Source organism: Phoenix dactylifera, chromosome 2 (assembly GCF_051530095.1).
Source record: "Phoenix dactylifera cultivar Ajwa chromosome 2, Ajwa_hap1_PhDact_Kaust_v1.1, whole genome shotgun sequence".
Classification (NCBI taxonomy): Eukaryota; Viridiplantae; Streptophyta; class Magnoliopsida; order Arecales; family Arecaceae; genus Phoenix; species Phoenix dactylifera.
In genome coordinates this window covers 31,519,958-31,541,674 of record NC_143191.1, presented here as the reverse complement: position 1 = coordinate 31,541,674, position 21,717 = coordinate 31,519,958, and the positions used below count along the sequence as shown (strand labels likewise).

Here is a 21,717-nt window from a genome sequence, read left to right as displayed (position 1 = left end):
GGATTTAATCACCATTTAAATTAGGTTTATCTTGATTGGGATAAACTTATCAAGTGGGTCACAGTCTCCTAAAATTAGGGGATGTGCTAACAGAAGGATCATGTGTGCTAGCTAAAGATGGTTTATGCGTGTACGGCATTCTCAGAGTTTTACTGGTAGCATCATTAGGAGATCGATCAATCATTGATAAGGAGTTTGTTAATCCTACTAGAATGACCAATGCAAGATTGCTTTGTTGTAGTTGTGTTAGCGTCATTGGAAACCCATGAACCATATGTGCTCTGTCTTGATCAAACTTCAGAGCCATGTTTTTCTCCGTACTCACAAAAAAATTCTTGCACAAAGAAATGGAATTTGAATTCCTTCTTGATATTTTTCTCCACGTGTACAAAAAAAAGGAAAATCCTAAGTTATGCAAAAAAAAAATTCAAATCCCACAAAATTGAAAAATCCTGCAGCACTAATATTTTCTAAAATTTTGAATTCCACAAAAAGAAAATCCTACATCGCCAATATTTTCCTCTTACAACTCTTTATATAAAATTGTTTCCTAATATTTTTCTGTGCCAAAGAAAAAAAAAATCCCTCTCTCAAAAAATTCAAATTCCACAAAAGGGAAAATCCTAGGTTGTTAATATTTTTCTCATAATCAAATTCCATCATTTTTTTCTTCATGCCCACGAAAAAATAATTCATGTACAAAAAATGAATTTAAATTCCTTCTAATATTTTTCTTCTCACGTGCCAATAACAAAAAAGTCCTAAGTCATGTAAAAAAATATTACACTCACAAAAAAAAAAGCACAAACAAAAGGAACGTTCAAAAAGAAAAAAAAATATAATGCTCGCAAAAAAAATCATGCACAATAAAATATTAAGGAAGAAAATAAAATAATTACTTTTGGCTCTTTTCTCTTTTTTTTTATTGTAGTTGCAACCAAGGCCTAGAGGTGCAAAAACCAAAAAGTCCTAAGTCATGTAAAAAAATATTACATTCACAGAAAAAAAAAATAGCGCAAACAAAAGGAACCTTCAAAAAGAAAAAAAAATATAATGCTAGCAAAAAAAAAATCATGCATAAAAAAAATATTAAGGAAGAAAATAAAATAATCACTTTTGGTTCTTTCCTCTTTTTTTTTTACTGTAGTTGCAACCAAGGCCTAAAGGTGGTGAAGCAAGTCTACAATGATTCAACCCCATCATCTAACCAAAGCTTTGTAACAACATATAAATATCTAAGATCTTCCTAGCAAATAATCAATGTGGGACTAAACACACGCCCGCACGGATCCTCATATACTCCCTCCATTTAAGTCTCGACATTCTCGTCAGGCTAAGGGGTTAAATCTATATAAATCTAACCATAAGCACCACGATCAGTCCGTGGTCAGCCTTAATGAATCCGTGCTGCAGTGTCCCTTAGTTTACATAGGTTATGGGCCATGTCTGCTCTGATACCATTTGTAACAAGCTAATACCTCACTCAAAATGGCTAGCTAAAAAATATTATTTGGGTTCTTTGATCCTGCATAAATACTCAAGATTTATCCAGCAAATAACCAATGTGGAACTAAATACATGCCTGCATTAGTCCTCACATAGCAAAGTCAGGTGTTAACGTTGTAGTATTAAGATTGTCCTCAACCTTGAAAAAAAGTTGCCAACTATGAACTACTATAGCCGGGCGGTGTGACCCTGTAATTGCCCGCCGTTTAGTATTAATATTAGCAATAATTAGTTGGTTTTTTCTCATCTTTGTTTTTAGATCAATTAATTGTCATATTTATATGTTTTCTTTTCTTCATTTAAAATTTATTAATATATATACACACACACATAGTTTCTTATTATATTTTCATGCTTTCTTATTTTATATATTTTGCATGAATTATGAAAGATTTTTATTATAAAAGAGGAAAAAGATTATGAGGCACAGAGTAACAAAAAGAAAGAAAGAGTTTTGAATAAAATAATTAGTTTTCCTCTTATAGAACAATCTAATTCTTATTTATAATTTCTTTGTGCACAGTTGAGAAGTTGGTTAAGAGCAAGAGAGGCCACGGTTAAGGGGTTTGAAGAGGGGGGATGGTATAGGAATTTCATTCTATTTCCCACTTCCTGCATTTATATTTATTTTTCATTATATTTTCTGAGATATTATTCATTCTTCTATTACATAAATTTGTATTTAAAATTTTATTGTCTCCCTATCCATTGCTCGGGTTTCATCGTTGCAACTATTAAATCGAAGAGAGAGAAAACTCAATCGCTCTTCAAAATTCAAAAAAATATATAAAAAAATCATCTTTAATATTCATAAATTTTTAAAAATAAAAATTATCTAGATATATTAAAATTATCTAAATATATTAAAAATATTTTAAGAAGTTGTGTATATAATAAATATATTAGAAATTATCATATATAGAAAAAAAATATTTTAGGAAGCTGTCTTAAAGTTAATTTCAAAAATTTTCTTAACAGGTGTATTTCCTTTCACGCATGCAGCGAAAAAAATGAAATAAATTTCAAATTTAAGTATGAAAAATTATTTTTTGAGCACAAGAAATATATTAGGAAGCCATATTAAAGTTAACCATGTCAACATTTGATCAAGTGCGTGACCTATTGCCTTTTCTTTTAATGCTTTTATGTCTGAAAATTAACTTGTCCATTTTATGCTATACAAAAGGATATATTAATAATGCGGTAATTACTCGATGAGGTATTCATATGAGAAAGTTGAATTTTGGTCAAAAATTGATTAAATCTCTTCACTGGAGAATGGGAGCTACTTTATGTCCATACGAGGTAATATATATTTATAGAAAAGCAAATAGTATTGTAAATTGGATGACATCATATGTAGCCAATCACACAGAAGACATATTGTGACAAATGTTTCTTTTAATTTCTTGTATATTTTATTTTCTGATTCCTACATATGTATTTATATTAGATTAATATAACAAATCTGATTTATCAATAAAAAATATGGATTCTGTTCTCTTGCGCTTATCCTGGGAATGGACTCTAGAGATCAGATTTGCCTCAGATTTTATAAACATTGCCTTGTATGTGAATAGTGAAATTAATTTTCTCTTAAGAGGGTCCATGAGAAAGGATTGAGTCTTATGAAATGATTTTGTAAGTATTCTTGATGATATAAGCAAATCATTGATGACATCAATTCATATCATTTCTCCGGTGCAGTTAGAATGACTTATAGAACATTTGCAAAACATGACAAACCATCACCAACATTGGTCATGTTTTATGATTTAAATAATCTTTCCTGTGTTCGTTAGAAAAAAATCTTTCCTTCAAAAGTCCTTTAAGATTATGAATCAGCAAATGCTTCATAGTAAATATTTCAATATGAAAATAGCAAGGGTGAACTCTATTATAAGAATTTTGACAATCAAACATGTTACTGGCCATCTAGGATACTCTTTGGGTAGCAATAATTTCATTAGATGGATGGTTCAATTCTACACATCTTAACTCAAATATTACAAGCAGAGACCAAACAAACAATGATATGCGCGAGTAATAACTCAACGAATGACAAATCAAATTTATGCAGCATTATCATCAGAAAAAGCTATAGAATCATGTGCTAAAAAAATTTAATTAAATCACAAACCATAAAACCGATATCAAGAAAGATAAAGTGACAAGATACATAATTTAATTAAAGAATCCAAATTTTCTCTAGTACCATGGTTAGATAAGAGGTAACTAGAGGGGGACCAGGGTTATATCGTTCGTGCGAAAGAAGAATTCACCTAGTGCAGCAATTGCGGATGGACGAGAGAATTTAGAATGCTTTGATATCTATGCAAGAAGCTATCTAATGGTTGATGTCGTGAAAGAAGAACAGCTATTCTTCCGCACCAAAGATACAACCCGAATCCACTGGAGTGTGATAGGAAATGGAAGTTGACGAGCAAGTGAGGAAGAAAAAAAAGATGAGAGATGGGAGAAAAAAATTGGAGGGGCCGATGGTGATGGGATGGAAAGAAAAGTGTGATCCATGTGGACACAATGGAAGTGGGTTGGAGGGTTTAATGTGTGCGTGTGCGTGCGCTCGTGCGAGAGAGGGAGAGAGAGAGAGAGAGAGGCATGGGTGATGGTAAGAGGATTAGAAGAAACTGGATTCTTGTTGACAAAGATGCGCGTTGATGTATCACATATGGTGAAAAAGATTTCTCAGCATGCTTTAATATACTTAATAGGTCATACCTAATGTTAACATTGTAAAGTGGAATGCTTGCTTACTTTTCTTCCTTCAAAACGTTCTTTCAAACCAATAATGTGGTTTATTAAGAAGAAAACATGATAGCCAAATTTATTAATATGAGAAAGCATTGATTCCTGTGGTCCATTGATGCAGAGAACAAACTCCAAACGTGGAGAAGGTTTAGGTTGGGGTTGGGCTAATTAATGTTGATGATGAAACGCATGGTGGGACTAATTGGAGGGTAGGGATTGCTTTTGCAAAATGAAAGTCTCTAAAAAGTTATTCTTTTTCAAAAGGTATGTTGTGATATCCACTTCAACATACAAAGGTTATAATAATATAATTTACAAATTTTGTGAACTTGTAATGTTGGCTCACTGATTCTTCAATACATAGATAAAAATCTAAATGAATTTGCAACATTATATATAGCATAAGCGCCAGAAAACATGAGTGTATACATCAATTAAATTAGTCGCAATCTTAGTTATAATGGCACTGCATTATTAGTAATGATAATATAATGGAAGCATATTATATTGATAATAGCCAATTAGGGCCTGACCTAAGTTTGATACCGTAACAATTTAAAATTTTACCCTAAAAAGTTAGCGAGAAGATGTTATTTTGATTTTTTTTGATATTTTATAAATGTCCAAGATCTACCCAATGCATAACTGATATGAGACCAAACACACATCTGCACGGATCCTCCCATACTTTTCTCATTTCAGCCATAGCATGCCGACTAGGCTAAAGGTCCAGATCCATTACAATCCAATCACAACTACCACAAATCTGATTATAAGTACTATGATCGGTCTGTGGTCAACCCAAATAGACCTGTGCTGCAGTATCTCCTATTCGACATGAGCCATGAACCGGATTTACTTTGTACCATCTGTAATAATCCAGAACCCCATTCAAACAAGCTAGCCAAAAAAATGCTATTTGGTTTCCTTGATTTTATACAAATATTTAAGATATACCTAATGTATAGCCGATGTAGAACAAAATACATATTTGTATGGATTCTCATAGATACCATCATCTTATTGGAGAATGTCTTTGATTTGAATCTTGTAAGATGTATTTAGTATTTTGCATTCCGGTTGTTTAGAAGCATTTATGGTGAAATTTCAAGGCACAAGTAGAGTAGGCACACGGATATGGATGCCAAGAAGATTAGGCAGGAAAGGACCCAAAGATATGGACAAAGATGACCCAATAACGCAGATTAAGACAATTATTAACAAAAAAAGTGGGGGGTTTTCGAATATGGGGTGTGAATTGATGGCATGTTTAGACTCATCTCCCCATTGTTTGACTCTGAGGGCCAAGGAAGTTGTGGCTTCTGCCTTATTTTTATCATTCCAAATTTCCAACATTACTTGCCTTTGAAAAATATTCTCTTTCCCATCATCCGAAGAAAACATTATTAGTAAATTGTGAAGAGATATGCTATGACTCGACGAAGTACAAGGTGTCAATAAGGAGAAATTACAATATATGATGCACTAGGTGTAGGATATAATATTTCGTCAATAAGCTAGATGTGGGTAAGGTAAATCTAAAATTTCTAATAGGCTGGACTTTATTAGGCCCTGGAATTAGTTAATTGAAGCATCTAGCATTGCTGAAGAACCACAAATATCATAAAATCTAAAATTTCTTAACAAAAGAAAAGAAAAATAAGTATAATCCACCAAAAACCAGTATTGGATATCCTCCTTCCTAGTTATAGAAAAAGCACAGGTGTGGTGACATAAATTTTCAAAGAATTATATAACAAAGGGAAGAAATTTAGAAATATATAGTTAGGTGGTTGACCGTTCTTTTCTTTCTCTTCTCTCACTCCTTGTTATCTTTCTACCTATCTTTGCAAATCCAACCATCAACATGACAAACTCCAAGCAACTCTAAATAGATTTGGTTGATAAGCTAAATCTTCCTCTATTTTCTAATCCAACTTGTGGCTTATATTTAATATCTCAATTTTCTCATACTTGGTCACAATTACCCCAACTCATACCCTACAGATAAGCCAAAAGTCATACAAAGGCGTTTTTCTTTTTCTTTTTTTTTCCTTCCTCAATTTCAATGTTTCTAGAAAAAAAATAGTAGATGATTTTGGGGTTTAGATTTATTTTTATTTCAAAAATTAGATCAACATGCTTTAGTCTTTTTAACAATAGAATTACTTGAATGCCATAAAGCTTGAATCCATCTCCACCACTTATTGGTGATTTTTTTTTTCTATTTTCAGATAATTAAATAAAAATTTTAGAAAAAGCATGCTTCTCGCTAAATTTTGATTTTTCATATATACTATCACAATGCGGAAGACAACGATTTCATACATAGTCTTTAGTGATTTATATTGACCTGATAGCTGATATAGAATACTTTTTGAGAAAATTTAAAGAATTAACATGGGGCAATTTGCAATTTCCTAGGCACACTAATTAATTTATTTTTGGTTGGAATAATTAATTTTAAATATAATAATATAGTAACATCAAAAATAGGAAAATTGTAATAATGCCATGTATTAAATTTCGGAGTGGAAAGCAAAGATGAGGTGTAAGAGGTGAGGTTCACAGCATGCATGGCAAGTGACTCCTTTGCATGCATCAAAGTTATCATTACTTGTCTATATATTAGAACTCCAGAAATTAGAGGGGCACCAAAGCATTGCAAGGAAAAAAAGAAAATTCCTCAAATTCCCTATCTCTCTTCTCTCCTCTTGTCTTTCTCCTTCTCCCCTCTTTCTATTCCAAACGCCCTCCCCCTTCCCCTGTTTCGCCACCCACCCTTCCCCTCCTTTCCTTTCTCCGAACCATCAAGGAAGAACAGGCCTTTTCCTTGTTCTATATCTAATTGAGGAAGCAAAGGAGCGACCGTCGAGTTATTTACATATCATATAGAAAGAGGGACAAAGGAATCTTCTTTCTCTTCGATCTTTCGGATTTCTCGATCGATTTGCGGTTCCGTGGTAAGCTCTGATGAATCTGATCTCTGAAATCTAACCGCTTGTGGTTTTTTAGAGATTCTTTTGTTTTTCTTCATGGAGTCTTTTTTTTTGGAAAAAAAATTCGATCTTTGTATGGTTTGGAAGCTCGGTGGATGATGGTTGTTCTTTGATTGCTAAGATTTCCCCTTTTTCTCATCAAATTTCAGGAATCTGGGTCTTGGTTGTTGTCAATTCTGGTTGGTGTCTGGAGATCGGATCATGGTTTTTCTTTTTTTATTTTTTTCCCTTTTCTTTTGATTTGGTGTTGTTTGAGGTCCTGCTTGCCTTGGTATGTGGATTACTGTGGGCTTGAAAAGATGAAACGGTAGCCAACGGAGGAGGCGTTCGCATGTTTTTCATCACTCTTCTTCACAAAAGTTTTGATCTTTTGTTTCTATTAGTTTGGTTTTTCTTGTTTGTATCTTTTGGCTGGGTTTTAGGTAACTGATCTTTTTCTCATCTAGGCACAATAGGTATTCCTTTCTACTATTTCTGATTGCTCTTCTGCTTTTGATTTTTGAGTAAACGGCTGTAGCACTATTTTGCTTGTTGAATTGCCTATGTAGAACCGAGAGACATGATTTTTAGTTACCGTTTTCTAGTCTCACCTTTACTACACGCTTGGCAATTGATGTAGCCCAAATTTGAAAGCTAGGAGTGATGAATATAGCAACCAAGTCAAGTAGAATAGCTAAAATGCTTAACAATTTAAAGGATTGATATATGATCACAAGCAATAGTCTTTGATCAGATTTCTATAGATTCCAGACTCCTGTCTGCCAAATAGAAAAGAAGATCTGGATGGCAATTGGGAAGAAATGATTGATACAACATTGAAAGAATCATGATCCCTAGGGAAGTGTTGATGCCCAGGGAAATGAAAAGGGAGCTTATGCATGTCGCACATGTTGCAGTAGACATTTGGATGTCTTATGATAAGCTTGAGTATTGTTAAAACATGTTGATAGAAACATTCAAATTATTAATTTTCACAATAGAATGACAGCCATCGCCAGTTTAGGTTCATTTGAATAAAGTTTTATAAGACAAGGCTATCGTTGCTAGTAAAAAGAGCCTCTGGTTTCAGGTAGGCTGAGTACAAGTAGAACATCTTGTATTAGATATGCATCAAATAACCATAGAATTAGATGAATATTAAAAAGTATGTTTTCTCTAAGTGACTAATTTTATTATTGTAACTATATTTTGAAGGGATTGTATCTCAGAAAGCTGATATCTTGTTGAATTTTACACAAGTAGATCAAAAAATGTTTCCATAATGTCCTGAAATACATGGTCTTCTTCATTTGTTCTTATAAAAAATTGTTATAAAATGTCATAGGTCTACTTTGTGGAATGCTTATATGAGAAAATCTATCAACTTAATATGTCGATGAAGTCGCATCTTATCCAACAGCAGTAGGCAAGTCGGGTACATTATGGCATGTTGCCTAAAGTTATATATGATGACACCATCAGTTTAGCATTGAGTTGCAAGTTTTGCATTGAGAAAAAAATAATTTAATGGGAGATGATAACTAATTGTTGTATGTTTGTATAGGTTATTATTAGGTCTCCATCTGTTTGTATTCATAGGTGTCAGTTGTATATATGAAAACTCTATGTGAACGATATCATGAAATTTGAAGAAACATATAACATGAATGCTTTAGAATTTGGTTATAGGGAGAGGGGTAGACATAGTAAAACCTATGGAAGATCTTTCATTCATCTTACTACCTCATAGTAGGATTGATAACTCAATCTTGTTTAGTGTCTATTCAATGATGCAATTAATGGAGGAAGCTACCTTATTCTGACCTAATTAAATAGTCAGGTCTTAGCACTATGAGGAGGAAGAAGAGCTTCTTGTGGACATATTACCATTAACCTTTTGTTATCTTAATAGAATTTGGAGAGTGTCTCCTTATATCTCATGTGTATGCTCAGATAATATTAGCCGCACTATAGGCCATGCTTTTGTATGGACTCCAAGTGTAACCCAAACCATAGATAGAACCTTTCAGACAACAATGATAGAATTACCTTTTATGAAAAGAGGCATAATGCTTATGTCAAATTTTCAATTTCATCACCAATCAGTGAGTCAAATATATTAGTTTGTGCAAATGCATTTATATTGACACCGATGACAATGGTGCTTGGAATTTCCAAATGAACCAGTCTTCATTGTACGTTGATAATGATCTGTTGATGATTGTTTACACATTGATTTTGCTGGCTTCATATTATGACCTGATATATGGCTTAAGTTTATGAGCTGTTTTATTCCTTACTACATTAAGGGAAAATAATTTTAAGCTACAATATCTAACTACTCTCAAGTCATGGTTTAGAGGTCGGTAAAGGTATCTTAAAAATTTCTAGATAGCAGGTAGATGATGCTACTTCTTTCATAAATAACGAAATTATGTATATGGTTGCTGAGTCTTATGAACTACATAACACTACATATCTTTCTCAAAGGAAGAGTACAAAAGAAAATCTGGAATAAAGTTGGAGCTTTTTCCTTTAAAAAATAGAGCAAAGCATGCTGGTTATTACCTTGTTACTTTCGATCTAGTAGATCGCTTATTTGCATACTGGACAGGGACGATGGGAAAAACAGATCTTGAAGATTCCTTTTGTTGTGAAAGCAATAATATTGTTGGCATGATTTGTTACAAAATAGTTCCAAGTTTCCGAGCGAGTATCTGTCCTTTGTACTTTTTTAACTTTTGGGTTCTTATTTGGAAAGAGCCAGTATAACATGGGAACCTATATTTGGACAATTAATTAGGAAAGCATGTCATCCATTTACATTAAAGGATTTGGGAAATTGCTAGCTTTTAATCTGTATGTTGCGTTTCTTTTTACAAACTATATTGCAAGATCATGAATTAATGATGTTTTCTGCATTTCTGTAAGTTTTTAAAATAAAGAGGTGACTGGCAGAAAATCCGCTTCGTTATCGAATTTTAGGTCCTTATGTTTTCTCCTTGTGCAGGTGGGTCCTGTTGAAACCATAAAGCTGATGCTACATACAACTAACTGTTTGTATTGAAGTACATTTTAATACTTCTTTCAAAGTTCTCAAGAGGTGTGAACATACTAGCCCTGATGCCAGGGCAAAGGAGTACCCTAGAGTCCTTCTCTGAGACATTTGAATTTGACCATGGATCGAATTCAAGTAACTCTGGCAGAGATCAGCAAATATACTGGAGTAATTTGCTTCTTAATCCAGTAGAAACCCAGAACTTACCAGGACATCTACTGTCACCTAGTGATACAAATACATTATATGGAAATATGGCCGGTCAAGAAAGTGCTAGCTTAGGTTCTTGGAGTAGAGGTGGACCTAGCTCTGGTGAGCACATACTAAACCAGGTCAGCTATGATGAAACAGAAATCGAACAGGGATGGACATCTTCTCTGACAGTTAATAGGGGAGGTGGACCAAGGATGGAAGAATCTCGGTCTGAAGCAACCAACTTGCTTTCTTTGGAAAATGTGAATGCAAGTCTTAACAGCAATCAGGTGGACAATGGCCAATCAATTTCACAAATTTCCAGTTCTAATGGATTTTCTCAAAATTCAGACTACAATGTAGCACATGTTGGTATAAGCAGCCAGAACCCAGAACCTGCGATGTATCCTCATCCTCATAGTTCAGGCTTCTTGCAGCATGAATATGTCTTTCCATCAGGTAGTTCTTCTCATACTTTTGGAAATGCTTCCAGGGGTGTTGAATTTTTGTCAGATGATAGTGGAGCAAGACAAGGAGGCATACTGGATGGTCGACGCTTGTCGTGTAAGAGAAAGAACATTGAAGGAGTTCCTGGGCAGTCTTCAACAAGTGGAAGTTCAAGTTGCTTTAACCAAAATGAGAATAGTTTGTTGGGCTCTGTGTCTGCCCATCATAGTGATATTACTAGTTTAAATGGATCTAGCTCATCTAGTCATCTAACAGGTTCAGTTCGTCCTGAAGAACAACAGAACCCAAGGATTGACACCATTACAAGAGCAGTGGCTTATCATCACCATCCCTTCAATATTTCGGAAGGAAATACAGAAAGCTTTCAGAGAAATACCCGAATGAGAATAAACTCTTCGCATCAAATTAATATGTCTCCGCCTAATCCATGGCTTCAAGGGAATATTATTAGGCAACCTAATCATTGGTCTGTCCATCAACCATCTTCTTTACTTAACCCTTTAAATCAGCGAGTGGATTCTAGGCTAGGTGTTACTGGTGCAAGTCCACATGGTCAACCTCCGGCACCACTCTTTCCTGGTTTGTCTTCAAATATGCACCCTTTTCCATTGAATGGAACTGCCAATCCAAGGATTGGTAGTTCTTCAAGTTCTCAAGTCATTGCAGGTGAGCGATCAGCTGTTGAAGAGTCAAGCTCAAGGAGTGTGCCAAGGAATGATATTTCAGAGCCTCCAGTGATTGTCCCCCCATCTAATACCAGACATTTGGTGCGAGACCCAGCAAGTTGGAGTTTAACAAATGGAAGCTCAAGCATACCTGGAAATGCATTGCCTTCATCACGATCTGGCTCAGGTGCAGGGACTCATCAATCATTAGGACCAAATTGGACATCCCATCAAAATCCTCCAAGACAGCATCACCGAAGTTTATCAGAAATTGTCCGTAGATCCCTATTTCCTTCAGGTGGCCCTGAATCTAGAGGTCAGAGCATCAATTTACCTCCACGTCATGGCCATTCTTCTACCTCACAAGAGATTGGTGGCCGCCAATCTGGAGCTGGCTTCCGTGGCCATCAGCAACCACACATGAGGTCAGCACTTTTAATGGACTGGCAGGGTGATGGTGTTCCAAGCAATCCCCTGTCAATGCGCAATCTGGTAGCTGCAAGAGAGGGAAGAAGCAGGATGATATCAGAGGTATGCTTTTGGTACATTCATCTTCACGAGGGTATTTACGAGGTTTTTGTTTAATATATTATTCCTTTTCAAGATAATTGCTTTTCTTGGTATAATATGAACTTTGACATTTAACAGTCATCCCAGGAAGGCTGATTGGCTAATAATCATATTTACTTATAGAGAGATAAGGACCGGTGCAATAATAAAAGCATGGGATTTATGTCTGAGTATTTTTGCTGCTTACTACTGTTTCTGTTCATGAATTTATCTGTAAGTATATCATGGTAGATACATATGCAATTGCATGTTAACTGGGAGTACCGACCTGGGTAATGTCCTCAATGGATGTTCAAACAAATTTCAAATAATATCTTAACAAGCGTTATACTGGTGTGCCGAAATTTACTGGCATGACACTAGATACATTTTAAAATCAGTGGAGAAGTCAAAACTTCCAGCAAGCTCAGATTTTTGGCTTGTTTTCTGGCCTATTCAGATGTACTCATATATGCTTCTACCACGTTCCAGTACACATCATTTTGATATGCTATCTTTATTGGCCTCTAGTCCAAGCCACTTAAGAAATTTCCTGTAAGTGCGGACTTGCATGAGAGCATCACCCATTCTAGAAGTGCTTCACCATTTTGTCTGCCATTTCCAAATATAGAGCTATTTGGAATTGCCCATATACATTCTGTCACCTTTTTTTATGGGATCTATTTAAATTGTCAAAAACAACTGCTTGTGCATGTTGTGGCTGCTGAACTGTGATGTTTCTTTCTTAAGAGTATAGATATAGAGGAATTATATTAAGTATGGCATATAAATATCATAGAGATGGAGAATAACATAATTATATTAGATACTAGATGTGCATGGTTAGAAGGAAGATGATTCATATTTCCACAGCTAAATGTGTTGGCTGCTGATAATTTCTTTCACAAAATAGTTGACCATCCCATAAACATACCTATGTATAAGACTACCATGCTACTGCTCCTAAGATGATCTGGATGGCCATCATAAGTATCCTCATTGGCTTTGCTCATCCCCCAACCGTCATAAAAAATTGGTGATCTGTCCTAAAGCGAAGGTCAGGTGAAGAGATGTGGTTTTTATCACCATGATCATTGCCGCTCTAACATCATCGTGATCATCATCATCCCTATCCTTGTGACATCCCCACCCTTAACTCCATCTTCATCTCCATCTTCATCTCCATCTTTTCATCCCATCAGATCATCATTTCATTATTACTTCACCAGCTCTGCTTGTAGTTGCACGTATGGTTTATCATGTACTTGTGTACTATGAGCACATCTGACCAATTATCTGCTCAGCCAACTAAAACTGTTGTCAGGCAATTCCTCATTGACTAGGTAAACTTCTTAGTTTGCTGTCCATATTCAAAGACTGAAATTCCTCCCCCACCCTGACACCCCTACATATTATTCTTTTCTAACAAAAAATTGAGGCACCTAATGCTTAACCAAGAAACATGGTGTTCTATATTCATCAGATTAGAAGGACTAGAAAGAATTTCACATATTTTGACTTGAGAATCATATTCTCAAGTGCTAACACCTAGAAATAAATTTTACCTGATTACTCAAGAAAATTATTTTTTGTGCCCAAATAATACAATCTTCGGTATATGCTTGCAAGCAATGCCGAAAAAAGTTATTAATTGGATAGTATTATATTCTGATAAATATTTTTGAAGCCAATAGAGTTAATTTTGCATATAAATCCAAACATTAGGATGTCTTACAGTGCAACATTTTATGGCCTTGTGTTCTTACATGCACTATATTTAAGTTCTTAAGAAATTTTATAAGTTCTGGTTTTTCTTTTTATATTAATTATGATCATGTTGTATTCCCATGTTTGTGATCTTAATGAAATTATGTGTAGACATGTGAGAAAAAGTAAAACTATTATTCAGCCAATTTGATTGATAATTGGAAGAATCTCTTTCTTTTTGCACCAAAATACCACAAAGAATTAAAGACATCTTTTTAATGAATTCCTGAGCAAAAGTAACAGAGATATTATCAAGAATAATGTTGTTATGCATGCTTATGGCAAAAGAAGAGTAAAATTTGAAGAGGAGAGAGAGAGCCTTCAATTTGCTCATAGACCATGGTAGTCTCTTTCTGAAAGGGCTGAACTATTGAGCTTTGGCTGAAATGGCCTAGTTGTTTTGGAAAAAAACGGGTCTGTGATATTCAAAACAGATTCCAAACATAACTATGAGATTGACAAACATGAATCTGGAATTCAGATGCAACTTCGAACCATGTTGGAAGCTTCTGATATCTAGATGATCTTTTAGGTAAAAATGGCTTGATGGGAAGGATATTTGCATGACAAAGCAATCTTATATGTGAACCGCTGAAGGCTACCTTTTGTAACATTATGAAGTTTCATCATTTATTTTCTGCAGTACTATGCAGTACTAGACCCAAAAAATGACATGAGAACTATCACATAATTATTAATCATTTTTTTTACTGAAATACATAGAATCAGTCATTTATTTATTTGAGCCCTTGCTAGATGGAGACAAAAACATTTCACTCACAATATAACCTGAAGTAGGCCTCATTGATAAAGCCAAATGACTACTAAGGGATGCAAAGTGGTTCCTGAACGGTCATTAGAATACCCTTGTAAGTTTAAGGTGTACATCAAATTAAAGTTACGATGTAGAAAGTCAAACTCTACCGAAGTTGTAGCTTGGAGTGTGGATTAAAATATTGTAGTATCTAAATTAACAATTTGGCATTTAGTTAGGTGCTCTGTACTTGCATTTCCTTTTTGCTCTTCTTCTGAAGATGACATGCAGTAGGTTTAGAAAAAGAAACTAAAATTGTTAGGTTCCTCATTTTAGAAGCTGCATAACATAGAAACTTGTTCAACCAAGGTTGCCTCATGAAGAAGAAATAATCCCAGGATCATTTGCTAGAGTTCTGGGTTAGTGTTGAGCTTGCAAGTTTAATTCATTTTTCTTAATCATGCTCATAGATATTTATCCCTGTGTTACAAAATCTTCGTGTTTGTCAATAAGGATTTCCAGTTAGTGTCAAGCTTGCAAGTTTAATTCCTTTTCTTAATCATGCTCATAGATGTTTTGATTATTCTCCTTCCTGTTACAAAATCTTGATAATTGTCAAAATGGATCTCTAAAGCAGCTACTCAAATCTTGGCATTTTTCATATGTCAAGCTCGAGTTGTTAATGGTTTTCTTTTTCTAGACCTCTGCTATTTTATATGCATTTGTTCATCAGAAAAAGGGAGGTGTATTATTGCTGTTAATTATCATAGGAAGATCATTTGGCCATCTTAGTTCTGCATCAAACCAATAAATCCAGATTTTATACTGGGTATCATATTACATTTTCTGGGTGCTTCCTAAATTACCTAGCTTGCTTTTGTTATGGAGAACACTTACACTGAAGTTACCTGTCTTTTAGTTTTCATCTGTGTTCATCACATTTTTCTCTCTGCAACAGATTCGTAATGCGCTGGATCTCATCCGACGGGCAGAAAATATACGGCTTGATGTCAGTATTTATTTTTTTGTTGTTATCTGCATTATTATGTGCATAACTAATATGATCAGTTGTATGGTGACCATATGTTATTGTTTATGTGGCATCTGCCACCAAAGGATGGGGAATTTGGAGCATGCCATAACCCATGAGCATTAGTTCTTGCTTCTACAGCTTGGCTTGTGTGCAAGCAGCCAGCTTTCTTGATCACATGACCCAATCTCACTAGTCTGACCACTAGCTTAGTTTGTGGCTGATGGGCATGTCCTGGCAGTCTACTAATTTAACTCGTATTGTGGAGTCCTCTATCCTTTGCATTTCCTTCAACTCCAACTACAATTTTATGTAATATAGTGATTGCACATGGCTCTGTTGTTCCAGTCACAGCCACTTGATTATACCTCTTCCCAGTGATGTGAAATGTGCATCAAACCTCTTCAAAACTAATGTGAGATCTGAACCACCAGATCCCCATTCTCATGTGTTTGTCTCAGCTGTCAGATGTCTACATAAGTGCCCCCCTCATATCTATTCACTCTCACATGTATCAAATTTGGATCCATTGCATAATCATTGACACGTTTTTATGACTAGCTGCCAACCTGACACCAACCCTATCTCTCTCTGTTGCACGCACAAAACAAGCATGCGGGCTCTCGCGCGCGCAGAGAGAGAGAGAGAGAGAGAGAGAGGTTTGAAATGATTTTCCCCTCAGCTGTTTAGGAAGGGGGGAGGAGGTGTTCGCCCCCCACCCCCTCTCTTTTGTGCTTTTTCCCGCCTGACTGCGTTGTGCCTGATATTTCTTGATATATGCCGGTAACTTGTTGAGGAACATGTATGTGCATTTTCTTGTTTCATATTAGTAGCTTATTTTTGAGGTTCATCATGAACCCTTTATGTTTATCTAATGTCAATTCATTGGCCTATCATATCCTGAAAGTCCATTATCATCCTACATTTATCTGAACTTTAACCAATGAGCCTTTTCCTCTAAGGATCAAGTTATGATCAAAATTTAAGATAATTTTATTGCTGGTCCCCAACCTAATATCAACCCATTAACTTGATACCAAATTCCTGCCATGGTATCTTTTGACAAAAGAGTGCCTGCCTTGAAACCTTAATCGGCACTTGGTGGTAAAAAAGAAAAGCCCGCCTTCTTTCTTGAGGAAAGAAAAGCTTACCTTCTTGGTTGGTCATTTTAAGCTCATGCGATGAGAGAGAAATCCCAAAGCAACGCTGTGCGAGATCAGCAATATTCTATGAACTTTGATCATCAAGTGCTTTCTGATTGGTTTTAAAAATATTCCTTTTATCTTTTGATCATCAAAGTGCTTTTCTAACTGGTTCCAACATCTTTTTTCCCCCCAAAAGAGAGAATCTTCTGTGCCATGGAATTTGACCTTCATTGGTGGTATTTGTCCAGGATATCTTTATCTTTGACCAGTCCGTATTCTTTGGGGGTGGTGATTTGCATGACAGACACCGGGACATGCGGCTTGATGTAGATAATATGTCTTATGAGGTAACAGACAATCCCTCTTCAGTTACCTATTGTCTTTGCAACTGAAGGTCCTCTGAACAGTACCATCATTTTCTACAGGAATTATTGGCATTGGAAGAGCGGATAGGAAATGTAAGCACTGGACTTAGTGAGGAAATGATTTTGAAGTGCCTAAAGCAGCAAAAATATACATTCGCTCCATCGGATTCACCTGCGGAAGTTGAACCATGCTGCATTTGCCAGGTAAATCCACTTCCAAAGGTCTTAGGCTGCTTCTTCCTTTTTACTAGATCTCCAGCATGCAAGGAGTTCTCACATATCAAGCACGACAGCAGTACTATTCACAATTCTTTTCTTTTCTTTTCCCCCGTTGATGAAATTTTCAAAAGTGCCTGCTGCTCATCTCCATTTTCCTGGTACTTGCATGAGATTCATGTGGGAGTGTGTTGAATGTCCGATGGACGTCTGTCTCATGGGGAGTTCTCGTTGTATATTAGCGTACATAATTAGCATCCTTAATAAATTGTCCTGTGCATTGCAGGAAGAGTACGGCGAAGGGGAAGAGCTGGGGACTTTGGATTGTGGGCATGACTTCCACGCTGCCTGCATCAAACAGTGGTTGACGCTAAAGAACTCGTGTCCCATATGCAAGACAACTGCTCTAGCGACCTGAAAGAGAAGGGTGGCATGCGCCCCGCCCGTTCCAAATTAGCGAGTAGGGCGAGCTTCAAGCAGAATGAGTGATTTTATCTACTCTGTTTCACTAAATCAATACTGTGGTGGATTAGTATATTCTCTGTGCTTTTTGCCTTGCAATTTTCGCAATTCCTTGAAATTGACAATTCCTTAAAGTTGAACATTTCATGTGTCCAAGATGGAGATGGTTGGATTTTATGAATATTCTTGGTTCTGCCCATGTATACTACTTCTTGGGTGCACCATGCTGAGCTTTGTCATAGATAACAGCACTAATTGAGTAAGCTGGATTCATTCACCTGGTTGCAGTGGGCTGATAAGCCTCTATAGAGTGGGTCTGCAACCGTGTTGGTAGGTTGTGGTGAACCCAATCCAGCTCCATCTGAAAACCAGAGATGGAACCAGGATTGTTCTCATAATTAATCAAAATGAAAACTGTCAGACTCTCAGCATCCAGTTTGATGGATGCCCCAACAACCCAATTTTATTGATCTTGCTTCCTGTTTTTCTTACAGTTACTGGGTTCGATGATGAAGATGGATAAGCATTTTTCTATGAATGCGTATCGCACCTTTTTCACGAGAAGTACTTGAGATTATTTATATCTTTTTAATCAGTTTTTCCTTCTCAAGTTCTTGCTCGAACAGAATTGGGATTACTTGGCGAATTCTGCATTCGTTTCTCCCTTTAATTTTTCTTTTAATTGTAAGAAACAGAAGCAATGAGTTTTGAGAGGAGTTTATACGGATTCTAGATGTTCCCGTTGAGAAACGATTCTGGATTTAGAGGCGATATGGTTGGGGAAAAGAGTACGAACTCTAGAGCCCGTATTATTATATATTAGAATAGATATTGTTCTGCGACTTGATATCAAATTTAGCATTAGGGTTAAGACACAATGACTCCATAAGCATAAACAAAAAACAAAGCAAAAAATTGGTAAACAATATCAATGTAATTTTTCTTTCTCCCTTTTCTCTTGGTGCACGGCATCTCAATAATATTATTAGTAATTAGTAGGATAAAGGGCAGTTGTTGAGGTATTTATAGACTTGGATTCAATATTATCAGTCACAGAAACATGTTAGGTTTTAATGTTCTCTAGCACCGTGGGAATCTTTCTTAGGGTAATTCTTTTGAGATTGCTCCACGAACTTGTCATGAAAGCTTCTACATTCGAAATATTCATTTTTCCAATGAATAAGAATTTAAACTATCAATTGAAATATACTAGCAAATTTGGCAGGAATAAGGTAAAGCAAGAACAAAGAATGGGGGATGGATCAAACTTACACAAATCTCAAGTTCAGTATAAAAATTATTTCTCTTAGTTAAAGGGGTTATGTAGGTTGACTCAGACTACTTGTTTAATAGATAGATTGGTGTCATTTTTAGATTTATAATCTATTTCATTAATAAATTGGGTTCATTCTAGTAAGTTTCTCTAATACTTATGTCTCGATCTGACCGAACTTGAACCCGACACATCACAACCCCTAATATTCTGTTTATAAAGCCTTTTGTCAAGTGAATGCCTTGACTAGCTCCAAGATCAGCACATACATACATATGCATATATACATATGCAAATGAGAACATCATAACATAATATTTATGTTACAAAGAGGTTGAAAGTAAAAAGCATTAAGGGAACATTTGGAGTAGGGTGATGACTCCAAGATCAATGGTGATGTGAGTGGAGGTGATGAGATCACCATATTTAGTTGTATTCTAGTAATCCTACAGGGTAATAATTTTCAAATCACCCCTACTCCCAAGTCCCAACCAGTGATATCAAACCCAGATAGATTTCCAAGATCACTACGGGCAGTGATCTTAGGCTAATATTTAAAGACAAAAATATTTCACAGTCCAGTATGAAAAATTGATAAATCAATACACCATTGATATATTATATCAATATTCAATATATTATATTATATTAATATTATATATACAGAGTATTTATGATATATGTTATATTATAATGTATTATCATCATATTATTATTCAATTATATTTTTATAATTGTAATAGAAATATATTATTGTATTTTATATTTATATCATAAAATTATTTAATATGTTGCTTCTATTTGCCTTTATTTTTTTATCAAAATAAATAGTATTATTAAAATAATAATATAATATGTGTATAAATAGGAATATTAATTCTATCATAATAATTAAGATATTTTTATAAGATTAATAATTTTTCCATCAAAATTATAACTAGTCCGCCCAAACAAATGTACGTATAATTTGCATGGACTTGCTGCTAGCCATTTATGTGTATTTTCCTATAATTTATTTAATTTTTTTTAATAGTTGCAAATTATATGGAATATATCAAGGATAATTTTGGTATTATATGGTCAGCAAATTTGAATTTCTATGCCATATCAAACTTGTCACTTGTAGATAATCGAGCATCTTTAATTACTAGAATATAGCATTCTATTGCATAGTAATCCTATTTAGGTCATCAAAAGCCAACTAAGTTTGATGGGGGCTCTCAAGTGCCAAATTTACACATAACACCTTGTTCTTTCTATAAATTTGTAGGTTAATTTCGTAAAAGCCAAATCTTGGGCACTCCTGACTAGGTCGTAAAACCCTAGCGGCCGTCTATTTAACGCCTTCTTGGTTCCTCCCCCGCGCTCTTCTTATATGTACTGCGGCTCCTAGGGTTTCCTCTCGTTCTCCCCCCTTTTCTCTGACTCCGGCGGGAGCCCAGCCATGGCGACGGAATCGGTGCAGTGCTTTGGACGCAAGAAGACGGCGGTGGCGGTGACGTACTGCAAGCGGGGGCGCGGCCTGATCAAGGTGAACGGGAGCCCGATCGAGCTGGTGAAGCCGGAGATCCTCCGCTACAAGGCCTTCGAGCCCATCCTTCTTCTCGGCCGCCATCGCTTCGCCGGAGTGGACATGCGCATCCGCGTCCGCGGTGGCGGGAAGACCTCCCAGATTTACGCCATCCGCCAGAGCATCGCCAAGGCCCTCGTCGCCTTCTACCAGAAGTACGTCGACGAGCAGTCCAAGAAGGAGATCAAGGACATCCTCGTCAGGTACGACCGCACCCTCCTCGTCGCCGACCCCCGCCGCTGCGAGCCCAAGAAGTTTGGTGGTCGTGGCGCCCGCGCTCGCTTCCAGAAGTCCTACCGTTAGGTCGCCCCCGCTGGTCTTATCAGGGTCGTCCTCCGTTTCTTGGAACAGTTTTTGGGTTTGGAATTTGATCTTAAAGTTAATATCTTGTCTTTGTTTGAGATGGATCATTAAGGTTTATTTTGGTGTTTTTTTATGGATTCTTATGGTTTTGAATTTAACCATCAAGACTGCTTGCTTAGACCTGATTGCATAATTCTATGTGATGCAACTTTTGATTCTATATTTAGTTTTATGTTTTCTTTATGTGACGTGCCATTTGGAAGATTTGCATATTGGGAATTTGAATGATTTGGATGATGATGAGGTACAGGAAAAAGATTGGTTTTTAGGGATTCAGGTCATTTGGTGATTTCTTATTGCCATGTGATTATTGATTGATGTATAAATGATTGTAGTGCTTATTGTTTATTTATTATTTATTTATTTTTAGGTTTCTATTATCATTCGTGCTGAAGATAACTAGATTTATGGATATATATGCATTGTAGCAAATGCTCTGCCTTCTTGGGGCATTATTATAAGAATTATCTTGACAGTTATTGATTAGGTTCGATATATAGACATTTTCCTCATTTTTGGGAAATAAACAGGAATTACTTTAACTTACTATTTGTTTATCAGCATTTCTCCATTCTTCATCTTAAAAA

General features: G+C 35.7%; 2 protein-coding genes across 5 annotated transcripts; both read left to right on the top strand.

Moving 5' to 3' along the window:
- The first annotated feature begins 6,826 nt into the window (after positions 1–6,826).
- LOC103711499 (putative E3 ubiquitin-protein ligase HIP1) lies at positions 6,827–18,080 on the top strand. 4 transcript variants are annotated; one of them, XM_088715881.2, is made up of 7 exons: positions 6,848–7,238; positions 7,424–7,453; positions 10,264–12,167; positions 15,665–15,715; positions 17,130–17,228; positions 17,307–17,450; positions 17,749–18,080. In XM_088715881.2, the coding sequence occupies exons 3-7, from the start codon at positions 10,377–10,379 to the stop codon at positions 17,878–17,880; spliced, it is 2,217 nt and encodes a 738-aa protein (XP_088572007.2). In that variant the 5' UTR covers positions 6,848–7,238; positions 7,424–7,453; positions 10,264–10,376; the 3' UTR covers positions 17,881–18,080. The 4 variants fall into 4 exon arrangements, with proteins under 4 accessions (XP_008795882.2, XP_088572007.2, XP_088572006.2 ...); XM_088715880.2 differs by having other exon boundaries at positions 6,924–7,238; positions 7,424–7,729; XM_008797660.5 differs by lacking the exon at positions 7,424–7,453 and having other exon boundaries at positions 6,827–7,238.
- Positions 18,081–20,541: 2,461 nt separating this feature from the next.
- On the top strand, positions 20,542–21,290 carry LOC103711500 (small ribosomal subunit protein uS9). Its single transcript, XM_008797662.6, has one exon. It carries the CDS (start codon positions 20,642–20,644, stop codon positions 21,068–21,070), a length of 429 nt encoding a protein of 142 aa, XP_008795884.1. The 5' UTR covers positions 20,542–20,641; the 3' UTR covers positions 21,071–21,290.
- Positions 21,291–21,717: the final 427 nt, after the last annotated feature.